The following is a 13,403-nucleotide window of genomic DNA, read 5'->3' as shown; positions in this document are numbered from 1 at the left end:
ACATTAACTGGATCCTAGAGAGTTTGATTGCCACTGTGTGAAATGTTTAAAGTTTTGCTGCAGCAGTGATTAAAACTAGTTTTATTTTGCAGTTTTAAAAGAAGGCAGGCAGTTTACATATGAGAAGGTTGACTTGACCAACATCAGGGCTATGCTGAACAGTAATGATGTCAGTGAATACCTGAAGATCTCACCACATGGATTAGAGGTAGGATATCATTTCATGATTTCAACCTAAAAAGGAGTCTGAAGAAAAAGGCAGGTTTTAACTATTTTTGTTTGCTACTTGCTTCTGTGATTTCCTAGAATGAATCAAAGTTCTCTGTCAGCTTTGTATAGAAAACTTGCTTTGTCAGAGGATTGTAACATCGCTACACTGATCGCAATTGTAGAAATGGTCACGCTAAAGTAACACCTGTATCTCTGCCCCAAAACTTTAGAAAAGTGAGGAGGATGCTTAAGAGCCAGCTGTTTTTTCACTCTTTTCGACTAAAGTTGTTCATAAAGTATAATTCCTATTGTTTGTGCTGTCTAGTCTTGAAAAGCCCATAACAGTAGTATTTTTGTCTCAGCCATATGTGGTTTTTTTCTTCTTCTGTTACTGTCCTGGTTTCAGTTGGGATAGAGTTAATTTTCTTCCTAGTAGCTGGTATAGTGTTATGTTTTGGATTCAGTATGAGAAGAATGTTGATAACACACTGATGTTTTCAGTTGTTTCTAAGTAGTGTTTATACTGAGTCAAGGATTTTTCAGCTTTTCCTGCCCAGCCAGCAAGAAGGCTGGAGGGGCACAAGAAGTTGGGAGGGGACACAGCCATGGCAGTTGACCCAAAGTGGCCAAAGGGATATTCCATACCATGTGACATCATGCCCAGTATATAAACTGGGGGGAGTTAGTGGGGGGTGGAGTGGATCACTGCTTGGGAACTAACTGGGCATTGGTCGGCAAGTGGTGAGCAATTGTACTGTGCATCACTTGTTTTATATTCTAATTCTATTATTATTAATTATTTTCTTCCTTTCTGTCCTCTTAAACTCTTTATGTCAACCCACCAGTTTTATATTGTTTTTTTTATTCTCTCCCCCATCCCACTAGGGAGGGGGGAGTGAGCAAGCAGCCGCATGGTGCTTACTTACTGGCTGCGGTTAACCCACGACAGTTACTTTCTCTAAAAACTTGTTTGACTACTCACAGATTAATTTTTATAAACGAACGTTGAATACCTCTCTGTCCATACCAGGAGTCAGCTAACAACCAATGACTTGGGTCTCCCTGTGTTGGTTGTCTTAGTCTTTAAATATTTAAATTGACTCTGTCAACTCTATTCTCTTCCTCCCCACCCGCCCTGTGGCTTACCACTGAACAATTTTCAGTCTTGCCTACTTGCTAGTTGGCGTGACAATTATTGCTATAAAGAGAGGTTGCTTTCTGTCTGAAGTGCTTCTAAAATTAAGTTGGTGTATTTTTATATGCAAGAAACTTGATCCAGGGAAGAAAGGGGCTTGTTTGAATACTAATTTTGTAGAAACTTAATTTTTGGTTTGGTTTTGGTAGGCTCGATGTGATGCGTCATCCTTTGAAAGTGTTAGATGTACGTTCTGTGTCGATTCTGGAGTTTGGTACTATGAGGTTACAGTCATTACTTCGGGAGTGATGCAGATAGGATGGGCTACCAAAGACAGCAAATTTCTCAATCATGTGAGTACATGTAATGCCATCTAGCAGATGATGTAACTTCAGTGTCTTTCTGCTTACAACACCTATGAAAATAGCTCTGGTTATTTTGTGGTAGTAACTGAGCACTTGCATGTTTCCTTCACTCTTTCTGTACTTTCATGAAACTGTTTTTGCTGAATTTAGTGGTACAAGAAAAGGCTGTATTGTCATTGCTACAGAGTGACACTGGTCATACAAGTCATGCATAGCTGCTAGCAGTGACAGCTTGTTATCTACTTGCTGTTGTCTGCAAGCTACAAGGAAATTAGTTCTTTCTTGTGGCTTAGTCTCTTCTTGCAAATTCTTTACATAACAGCAGTGGTTACTGTCTGGTTTTGGAAGTAAACTACTACTCACTAGGTACTAGCAGATTATAATGCACTCACTTTTACACAGGTCACCAAGCAGCCATTTGATTACCCTTTTTAACATACTTTCCTATGAAACTAACTTCCACAAGGGAAATAATTATTTAAATTGACTCTGGGATAACACGGTATCATTGGCTCTGCTGGTAGCAGCAATATGGTATGGGTATGTGACAGCTTCTTTTTAATTAAAAATAAGGACTTCAAAAAGATTAAACCTTTTACCTTCTTGCCTTTATTCTGATAATATAGAATAAGTACACTGCCTTATTTTATAGTTTTGCTTTGCTCTCCCTCTCATCCAGATAACTTAGCATCTTTTTCTTAATTCTCAGTATTCTTCCTACTATTTTACTTTTAAAATTATGTACTTCCTAGCATTAAAGCAAAATGTGCCATGTGCACATGAAGTCCGAACCTATAGTCAAAGGATAATCTTGAATGCTAGTAGAGATGTAACTAGGACTTCTTTCTTCTTAAATCTTCATGATAACTCTGTATGGCTGTTATTAACTCAGTATGCTGTAGCATAATTTGCTTCAGTATTTCCATAATACTAAAAAAGCATAAAATACTAAAAAAGCATAATGATTACTAGCCAAAACACTTGTCTGCTTCAGCTTAGAGAGGACTTTCCATATTATCTGCCTTCCAAACTTCCGTTAAACTTCATTAAAGTGCAAGCTAGAATTTTAGTACAAAAAGCAGGTATGGCCTAGCCTACTGCCACTGACCAGAATGGAAATATAGCACTGGGATTTTAAGTTGACACTTCTACTGGCTGAGATTGAGTAAGAAATGTACCTGTAGCCCTTCTTTATTGTTGTAACTGCATGGCTTTCGGTTCCTACTTGGAATTTAATTTAGGAGAAGAATTTTATAAATATATATAACATAGAGATAAGCAGTTAAAACTGCTTATTTGTGATTATTATAGAAAGTTATTCTACAGCTGAGTCAAATGCAGAAGCTAATATGAAGATAGGCCAAATACATGTGAGTATGTATTGATAGTTGGGGCTATGAGAGAAATACATCAAGGAGATGAAACAAACACCATTGGCAAGAAACCCAACAGGAGTGGGAGGGTAGCTTTTCTCACTGTTTAACTTAAGTCTTCCTGTGAATTCAGTGGTCTTGCTCCATTTCTTCTAATTATTCATGTAAATAGCATTGTCCTTTGCTGGTGTATAACATGCTACACACATGTGTGTAACACTCTACAGTCCCACATTCCTAGCATGGAATTGCAAGTGTGATTTAAATGAAAAACCCCAAACCACACAACAACAAGACAAAACTAAACAAACACAACCAAAGAAAAATACCATATAGACCTGGCCTGAGCACAGGCATTGTAGACATTGAGTGTAATGGAAACTGTTTGAAATAAAAGGCCATGTGTCTGCCTTTAGACTGCTAAGAGGCTTAAAAGATTTTTCCCACTTACTGTTAAGAAGCTTGATGTATATGTATCTTTCTGTTTGTGCTTCCTGTACAAGGTATGAAAATAGGAAATGTCACATCTCTGAGCAGGATGATTTTTCTGTTGCTACAACTGTTTTGCTGGTGGCTAAATGCCACTTATTTAAGTTCATCAGGTGTCTACTGAAATACGAGGATATTATCTTCTGGGTATGTCACAAACATGGTCATCAGAGTAGCCATATGCTCCTTATTTACAGCATGTATAACAAAGACTAGTCCTAAATATGACATTAAAAACCCATTAGCTGGGCTTAGCTTTAATTTGGGAATCGGAGGCTTGTGTAATCAGATGCCGTCTAGTATTTGCGTTCTAGGCAAACCGTGCTGAGCTTGAGGAAGTTATCTTCTATAATGCTTTTGGGTTTTGAGTTTTGAGTTTGGGTTCTCCTGCATGACAGGTTCTTCTCCCACTCTGAAACTTTTAGTTTTACATTTGTCTTGGACCTTGGGACTATCACTTGATAACCTTTTCACAAATTGAGAAAGGCTGGCACTGAAAGGGACACAATATGCAACAAATTCAGTGAGGGGACTATGGGTTTGTTCCCTCTTTGTGTACTGTGTGTTCTGGTGGCACTTGGCTATCTTGTGGGGGAAGGTGTTACAAGTCTGGTATGGGTCTTCCAGATAAGAGAGTAGTTACACTTCTATGTTGACTTTTTAAGATGCAAAAAGTCAGTTATTTGGGTACTAGCCTTCTGATTTTTAAATATTTTAATAGACAGGAGTGATTTCAACTCACAGAGAATGCAAAACACCTTGGAGACAGTATCTCCTTCCCCCCTCCTCACCCTAACAAATTCCTTTTCATGTGAAAATGAAACTAAGGCTAGTTTGAAACAATTATCTTCATGGCACTGGGGAAAAACCCTTCCTGCTCTTGAATGAATGGTTTAGTTGAATAAAAATAAACTTTAGCCCTTCTGTGTGAGGAATGGCTGAAGACTGAAATGCTTTACTCTTTTCTAAAGGAAGGTTATGGCATTGGGGACGATGAATACTCCTGTGCATATGATGGCTGCCGGCAGCTGATTTGGTATAATGCCAGAAGTAAACCACATTGCCATCCCTGTTGGAAAGAAGGTATTCAGTCCATCTTCTGCTGTTTATCCTAACTGGATTTCTACACAGGATTTTTTCCCCTTGCAGATGTCTAGAAAACAGTTTGTTAGTAGGTGCAAACGGAGCAGTTACTGCCTAATCCTGATGATACTGAAGGTTTAATAATTATTGTGCCTTTACTAATATTTGCAATGGTTTAAACATACAAAGTGGGCACCACACTCTTGTTCCACAGTCTGTGTAAAGAGAATCTTGTTGGTTAAATGCTTTTTCTTTTCATAGGCAGAGTACAAATCATAGCACCAACTAACATTGCTGGACACTAATCATAAGACTTTTTCCTAGATGTTTGTAGTCCTGCAAACAGGGTTGAAGTGTTCCTTTCTGGGTTGAAAGAGTTATTTTAGAGAAGTGGAAAAAAATTACTAATTTAGAGATCAAGGTTAAGGGGGAGTTGCACTGTCTTGCTTACTTAAAGTTCTTTAATAACTACTTGGACAGGAAAACTCTGTTCTTGATCTCAGCTTTGAAATCTTGGTAGGAGTCTGTGCATGCCATGCTTGTGTGAACTGTGCTGCCTTCTCTTCTATTAAAAATTTCTCCCAAGGATGGCTAAATTAAAATGCCTCTGAAAAATAAGCATATGCACAAGCATATTAGAAACTTGGTCTTCAGCAAGCATGTGTTCTGAGGATATCTTCAATGGATGTAAAATAGCCAAGGAGAGACAGAGTGCAGCTTTTTTCTGGCTTTGACAAATACTTTGCAATACTTCTGCTACTATGTAGTATTAATGCTCTGGCAGACTAAAATATTTTATTTTTTTACTCTTTTATCCTGTTTTTTTTTCTTTAGTTACTGTCTCTATCAATATTTCTTCCTTTATGCTTTTGCAAACAGTTCCTTTTGAGACACCTCATAATGAGATATATGATAATTAAAACAATAACTTTCAGCTGTTGGCATTTAACAGAAGTGAAATCTTTAAATTATCTTTGTTTTGCATGTAAGGAGACACAATAGGTTTTCTACTAGACTTGCAAGAAAAGCAAATGATCTTCTATTTAAATGGAAACCAGCTTCCTGCTGAGAAGCAAGTTTTTTCATCTGCTGTGTAAGTATGTGCTCATTTGGAAGGACAGTGACCTGTATGGGTAATTGTTTTAATTATATGAAAGGTTTCCCATTTGAGATGCAAATTCATATGTGCTTACCTGAAGCCATTATTAAGCAGGTTTCCCAATTGAAAGTTGCTTAGAAATCAGTGAGAAGGATAAAATTTTACAGGTGGATTTCAGGGTCCAAAATAAATACTCTGGACCTTCCAGAGACAGGTTCAACTCAGTGTTTTCTACTGCCAAACTAGCACAGCACTGAAATAGAATGAGGCTGTAGCAAAGATGAACAAATGTCTAGTAGTACATGAGGATTTTTCGATCTTTTAAAAAATAAAGCCTCAGTCCTGTAAATGCTGAAGTATTAACTTGCCGTTCACTGGGGCCAGCTTCTGTAGTAGTGTATTGAATATTCATGGAAGGACATCTTGGGTAGCATGGAAGGACATCTTTTGGGTAGCATTACAGAAAGGTGCTAGGCTTATTTTGCCAACTCTGTTCAAATTAACACATGGCTAATTCCTCTGAATCTTGTGGAGTTCAGCCTTTTAATTCTGAACAGATAATCTGGTGTGATACTTCAGAGAGAAGCTATGCAGTTAAATTAACATTACAGTACTTTGTAAATGAATACTACTGTGATAATAATTTCATTCATATTTTCTCCTCAAAATGAAGTTCAAGATGCAAGCAAAATAGTAATTCAATTTAAAGTGTTGCAGAACATCTTGTCTGTTCAGCTTGCAGTACTCTGTTCTTCATGTGGAGTATGTCACTGATACTCAACAGATTCTGTTACTTGGTTAGAGCTTAGGGTATTAGTCAGCATGGGCCCTTTCAGTAAATAAAACTGAAAGAGGTGATAGTTATGTTTTTACAAGGTGTCTGTGTGGCTGTGAAGAAAATACAGCTGTCCTGAGTTAATACTGCAAGGGCAAGGAGGAACAGATGGGCATTGGGCTAAGAGAGCTCAGACATGGATTCATCCTGCACTGGTCCCACACAACAAGTGTACAAGAGTTGCAAGTTCCCCAGATTTGTGCCTGCTCAAATAAAGCAGCAGGAGCAGTGGTCATGGAGGTGTCCCTTGCAGTTGGTACTGTTCCTCACAACTGTGCTAAACAGCAGTTTGGATGAAAAATCCTTTTTCTAGTGCTGAAGGAGCTATCTGAGCTGATCAGTGTGAAGAGGATCAGGTTGTAGGCTGTTTAGATACATGTGTCTGCTCTTAGTGTGACTAATCCTTGTAGAGTAGGCAGCCTTTATTGACTGACTCAGCAGTAAATTCAGATAAATCCTTAAGTAAATTCAGAAGTTAAGAACTAAACAAGGAAAGTATGTGCAGCTGAAATGATGTTAGGTTTTTCTCCCAATTTGCTGTAGAACACTTAAACAGAAGGAACTTGTCTCTGTGTTTTAGGGTGTATTTTTGTCTGGTAATACCAGTAACATGTCTGGAAAGCTCTATTATTGTTCAAGTCATTCTAAAATGTCTGTTCATCGTATTGCAGATCTGGCTTTTTTGCTGCAGCTAGTTTCATGTCCTATCAACAATGTGAGTTCAACTTTGGGGCAAAGCCTTTCAAGTACCCACCATCAATGAAGTTTAGTACCTTTAATGATTATGCCTTTCTGACAGCGGAAGAGAAAATCATTTTGCCCAGGTAATCCTCTTGTCTAGTTTGAGAGTGTTTGCATATGGAGAAATAAAATGCTTCACTTCCAAGTTGCAGTCTTACATCATACTTGGCAAAGTTAATCTTTTATGGGGTCATGCCTCCATAGGTCTCTTTCAGAAAAGGACTAGACCATAGGCTCCAGTGCAACTTAATGAGTAGGGCAGGAGATATACAGTCAAAATCCATTAAACTAAAATATTTTTTTTAATATTAAGCTACATTAAAATTAACTAGTACTGCACAGTAAACTATTTTACTAAAAAGTGCTTCCTGCTGTCTAAGAATCATTAGGTTGGTTGAGGAGGTATAGTCTTAATTAAAAAAAGATGTCTTATTTAAAATTGACCTAATTTGTGACGCTGGCAGCATGGAGGTACTGAATGATTGTAAGACTTGAAGTTGTCCTTCTTTTCTGATCCAGATGAAAATTTCTCCATTTGTGAATGGTAGTACCAACAAAGGTTATTCAAATTTAGAAGTGCTTTTCCACCTAAATATAAATCAAGCCAGATAGAAACAGTTTTGGGTACATTTTTCCTTAATTTACCATATTTCTGACAGGAATGAAAACTAATAGCTCTTTTGGCTTGGGTCATTAGTAATGAAATAACTTCCTAGAACACAAATAGTAACAGTATACAGTGTAGTCTGGGATAGAGGGTACCCCAGATTTCCAACTTTGTCTAAAGATGGCCATGATGGTTGAAATAATCTTTTGTTGCATCTAATTAAGTGGGGACAGGGGTTGTTGGAGGTGTGTACCCCTGGCTATAATAAAATTCAGAGACTGGTTTTGAATTATCTAGGTGTTCCATCAAGTGTACTTGAGGTACCCAAGTATCTTAGTGTTTAAAAAGAAAACAAAAAAATACCTTACTCTTGGATCAGAGTCACAGGCTGACAAAGTATGAGGCTTGTGATATTGCATTTATGCAGAGAAAATCAAATGCAACTTGCAGGACCATTTTGTACTTGCAGAGTAATTTACACCTGCTTGTGGCTACAGGTGTTTTAAGTGAGAGTCTGATTTAATCCCTTAAGATGATCTGTTAGTTATCAGTCTTGGTCAGCCCTGTTTTCAAATTGTGTTCTGTCTTATTAGTGTCATGTGCTAGATGAGGGGTTTTGCAGTTTTTAGCTGATGATCGGATGTGATTGTTACTGGTCATTCTGGCACTACTCTTGCAATGTTTAAGCATTATCTGTGAGAGCTATTATTTGATTGTGCTAAAAGGTGTAGGGAGAAACTGGGGGGGACTGATTTCCTGTTGATGCCTGACTGGAGAAACTTGGCCTCCTGTGTTAGAGCCTATTTAGTATGTGATAGCACTGAAAGGCTCTATTCAGGGTTGGACACTGTTGCTCTTTGTGTTAACAAAGATCATCCCTGCCCTACAGCCTGAACTGTTTGGAAACGATAAGCCAATCCTAAATTAAAAGATAGCTTTGATCTTAAAAGTGATAGGGAAAAAAAGGCAAGGGCCTAAGTGGACCCTAGTTATCCATGGCAGGAGTTAACATAAACTCATGCAGAGTTGTGCTGAACTTAATGCATCTAGCATGGGGCATAGTCTGGGCTAAACATGTCACCTTGCCATTGAAGAGTTTTTACATGTAGCGTATGTGTTCTAAACTTGAAATGTCTTATTTCATCAAATGGGGGATTTTTATCCATTTACGCTCCCTTGTGGCAATTGCTGTAGTGGGCTGTTGATTTTATTTTCAATTTCTATTCTTTTAAACTGTGTTACAGCATTATAGCGTTTCTGAATTTTGTTGATATGTGGGTTTGTGTGGTTTATTTGGTTTTTTTCCTTAACTCTTAAAAGTACACAGATACTAAAGAAGATTTTTTTTTTTAAATGTTCAGCTGTAGGGGTTAGAAGAATTGTAATCTAACGCTCTCTTTGTCCCTTTCTGACAGACCAGAATAGGGAGTCGAAGACTGTGCTGAACATCTCTGGGTGTGTTAAGCCTTTTTTGTGGGAAGTTATGATCGATGTTTATCAGCAGTAGTGTTGAGTAGCACAGGCAAGTGTTGCATTGGTCTTGATGCAATACTCAGAATAGTTATGAATCTATCATTTTGAGTCAAACTAATGTGTGTGTGTGGGGGGGGGTGTTTGTCTCTCTCTCTTCAGACACAGGCGCCTGGCTTTGCTGAAGCAAGTGAGTATCAGAGAGAACTGCTGCACGCTTTGTTGTGATGAGGTAGCAGACACAGAACTCAGGCCGTGTGGACACAGGTAAAACCTTACAAACAACCCAAAACCAAAGAAACAGGAAAATGTATGTGTTTGATATTCAGCTGAGGTGAGACCAGATGCAGTCTTTGCTTGATTGACTCCCCAGCATAAAGGAAATAACCCCTCCTTTTAAGGATGTGACAGATAGAGGTTAAGCATAATATTCCCACCTTTCCCCTCACCCTGAGCAGATTTAATCCCTAATGGTGTGTGTGTTTGGGGTTGGGGAAGTACTGTGGCTACCAAGTCTTAATTCCCTGATACCAAAGGTTTTACTGATGAGTACTTGTTTAGTACTGGTGCTGTGAAATCCAGATCTCATGAGGAGAGCAGAAAATTCATTATATACTCAAACACTCATTAAGCGTTCAACAAATGGGATTGTCTCAAGTCACAAGTTCATCTAAAAGCTAAAAATGGGACAGCAGTATGAGTAATACCATAATATTGCTTTCCTGCATTTAAGCAGTGTACTAGAAGTCCAGTTCCTTAGTGGTTTTAGAGCACTCATGGAAGCAGTCTTCCTATGGGTCTTCTGTCTAGATGCTGCAAAGATAGAAAGAGAAGAAACATGCCCAGTGTGTCTCAACAAGAAGTGGAGACTGCTTCACGCAGGGCACTGGGGCTGCTGTTCTCCAGACCAGAGAAGTGTTAAGACTAACAAAAGCATGCAGATGTAATCCTAACCAACTGCACTAGTAGTCTGAGGTCTGTAAGATGCTGAGTAGCAGGAGTTGCTCTCAAAGCCTGTGGATCCACAACACCTGACTTGCAATTCCTAATCCTGGCACTGAAAGACTTACCTTGACTGTGTTTCTAGCAGGCTAACTAAACTGCTCAGTGCTTGGATTTTTTTTTGTTTGTTTAGTTTTTCGTACTGTAAATGCAGACTTCAACTGATTTTTCTTCTCCTTCAGTGACCTGTGCATGGAGTGTGCCTTGCAACTGGAGACCTGCCCTTTGTGTCGACAGGAAATACAAACCCGAGTCAGACAGATCTCTCACATTTCATGACACATGTGGAGAAATACTACAGACTTGTTTTTAATGAACTCCAATACTGAAAGGGGAAAGCATCTCTAACCAATCTTTACGCACATAGAACCATAGCCATGGCCAGATTTCATGCTAAACTGTAATCTGTTTATCTTAAAAAATGAAATCTTTAATAAGCTATTTCAAGTTGCCAGCAACGGGGACTGGTTTCAACAGTAAGGAAAGCTGGTAGTCAGTGTGCTATGGCTATTGGTTCCTCCAAGCAAGACCATAGGAGAGTGTCTCTCTTCCTCCCCCTTTCCTTCTGACCTGTTGCAAGTGTTGAAAAAATTTGCACTGGAAGTACACGTACAATGCATTTTAGAAAATAAGTTAAAAGAAATATCTCCTAAAACAGGGCTGTTCTGTCTTGTGCTCAAAAGTCTATTTTTGGCAGAAGTCAGTACTAAAAAGAGAATGCCAATGTTTTCCTGTTCAATGTAGCCTCCTGCTGGTCAGAGACTCTGTATTTTCCGACAGTGGATATTAAACTGCTCACAGACTTAATCTGTACACAGACTGATTTGAAAAGACAGTGTGGAGACTGTAGAGAAACTCACATGTTTTAATAACTTGGTGATTCCAAAGAATGTTCTGATTTGTTTTTAAACGTTAAAAGATCGGTGGTATTTTCAAGTACATAATGTTTCTGATGCTTTTAACTTCAGTACCCACATTTTTTTGTGAGGATATAATTTTCAGGAGGTATTCTTAACTAATTATAACACTGGACTGGAATTAATTTGATATTCTGGGTATTTTTTAAGGTATCATCAAACATCTTTTTTAATCAGTGTTGTTTTTGAAAGTTATATTCACTTTGGAAATATTGAGCTATCTTAGATTGGAGGAGAATTTTGGGCCAGTTTATTTAAAAAAAAGAAATGTTATTTGGATAGCAAGTTCAGTCTTATTCTGTAACTCTTTAAAAATGCACCTTGCTTGCCACGTGTCAGTCCTGCTCTGAGCAGGTTTGGGGCCACACTTTGTATTTTTGGTAGGGATCATACAGTGGGAATCTCTGCTCCAGTTTAATTACACATTTGTGACGTTTGTATGTTAAGGATGCATTTCAGCAGGCAGCTTTTGATTGTTTTACTAGGTTTCTACAAGGAATCAGGGTTCACAGCTGGTGTCAGTGAAGTAGCACAAAAATTGGTAGAGTTATGCTTATTTTGCACCAACTGAGGATATGACTCGGTCTCTTCCAAGACTTATACAGGTTGCTTTTTTAAATTATCTGGCTATATAGTAGAACTTTACTAATTCACACACAACTTACACCAAAACCATCCCACTTCTTGGCAGTGATTCAGCAGCAGAGGCTGTTGTAGTGAATTCTCATGCTGCGATGATTCTTATTTTTAAAATCGTTTATTATCTTTATTATACTATCAAGTATTAACAAAGCAGAGCTGAGGCTGCTTCTTCCTGCTGAGCACTCTTGCTTCCTGCTGACCTAAATAGGAGCTGAAAGCTCTGCACACGGGTCCCAGAATCAAGCTCTCTAGCAACTCCTTTCACCTTCTGCCTTTGCTAACTCAAGGGTGCTGAATTTCATCCAGAGATTAAGAAAAAAAAAAAGTGTCTCCATTGAACCTCTGGAGTACAATGTGTGAATTAGAAAAGTTCTGTCCATTGTTTTCTTGTTGACTTTTTTCCAAGTATAGTCTGAATCCAAAAACAGAGTGCTGGTTAGTCTTTTTGCTAAAATGTGAATTCTCTTCCGCCTTGGATGCCTGTTTTGATTAAAGTCAGACTGGCAAATCTGTGCCACGGGGACCTCATTTCCTCACTAACTGTCCTTTATGATGTTTTGCTGTAGTCCATGTTGCCAGTCAGGGCTGAGTCCCTTCTTGCTCAGTGCTGAGTGAGCAAACGTGAACACCATCACTGCCACAAGGATCTTAGTATTTCAGAATCACTTGAAATGAAGTTTTAAATGCTTCCAAATGCAATGATAGGGTTTTTATCCCTAAGGTACAAAGATGCAAACCATACTTTAGGGAAGAGGTGGGACAGAACCATTTTGAACTCTGCCTTAATAGATTCTAGTAACTTCAGGGCTTTGGTTTCCCTGGCCAGGATTAACTGAGGTAAAATTTTCAGAAGTGCCTAGGACTCCTGATTCGTATCAACTGCTGTATGAGATTAAGTTCTTAAGGCCCAGGTCCACAATGGCTTCTAGGTATCTGGTGTCCCCTTGAAATGGAGGTGACCTAAGAGCCTTGCTGCCTTTGTGGACACGGGACTAAGTGCCTGCATTCTTTGTTGAAAAGATATGAACGCTTTGGAAAATTTTGCCCCAGACTGTCTTCCATGCAGCTGGTGCTGGGCAGAGAAAGCCAACGGTGCCGGAGGAGGGAGCTGTGTTGCAGAGAACTGTCCTGTTCATTTCACAGAGGAAGAGACTGTACAATTCAACTGGCTTTCTGCTGAAATCCACGATGGGGGCGTCTTTGTAAAGCTTGATCTTCTATGACTGGTGCAGTGCCCCCCTTGGTCCCTGCATGCCCCAAAGGCTCTAGGGCTGGGGAGGGGAGGTGGTGGCTCCGCAGGCCCTCAGAAGGCAAAATGAATTGTAGCAAAGTTGTCCATTCAACAATAAAAACATCTTGAAGGCTATTTGTTGTTCTTTAATTCTTTCACTTCTGGTGAGAGCTGTGGTTACAAACAGTTTGGTGCTGGAGAGGG

At 38.9% G+C, this 13,403-nt stretch overlaps 1 protein-coding gene across 3 annotated transcripts in view; it reads left to right on the top strand.

Annotated features, from left to right (window-relative positions):
* RSPRY1 (ring finger and SPRY domain containing 1) overlaps positions 1-13,334 on the top strand; it is a 40,618-nt gene extending 27,284 nt beyond the window's left edge. For 2 of the 3 annotated variants that reach the window (XM_069793941.1, XM_069793942.1), the window contains 7 exons: positions 93-208; positions 1,555-1,698; positions 4,544-4,655; positions 5,646-5,748; positions 7,261-7,413; positions 9,570-9,674; positions 10,592-13,334. In XM_069793941.1, the coding sequence (XP_069650042.1) occupies positions 93-208; positions 1,555-1,698; positions 4,544-4,655; positions 5,646-5,748; positions 7,261-7,413; positions 9,570-9,674; positions 10,592-10,688 (830 nt within the window). In that variant the 3' untranslated portion in view covers positions 10,689-13,334. Of the gene's footprint in view, positions 1-92; positions 209-1,554; positions 1,699-4,543; positions 4,656-5,645; positions 5,749-7,260; positions 7,414-9,352; positions 9,544-9,569; positions 9,675-10,591 lie in introns of those variants that run through there. The other variant, XM_069793943.1, reaches the window with a different exon arrangement.
* Positions 13,335-13,403: the final 69 nt, after the last annotated feature.

The sequence above is a fragment of the Haliaeetus albicilla genome, chromosome 10, assembly GCF_947461875.1.
Source record: "Haliaeetus albicilla chromosome 10, bHalAlb1.1, whole genome shotgun sequence".
NCBI classification, from domain to species: domain Eukaryota; kingdom Metazoa; phylum Chordata; class Aves; order Accipitriformes; family Accipitridae; genus Haliaeetus; species Haliaeetus albicilla.
The sequence above is the reverse complement of the archived record's forward strand: the minus strand, read 5'-3'. Positions and strand labels throughout refer to the sequence as shown.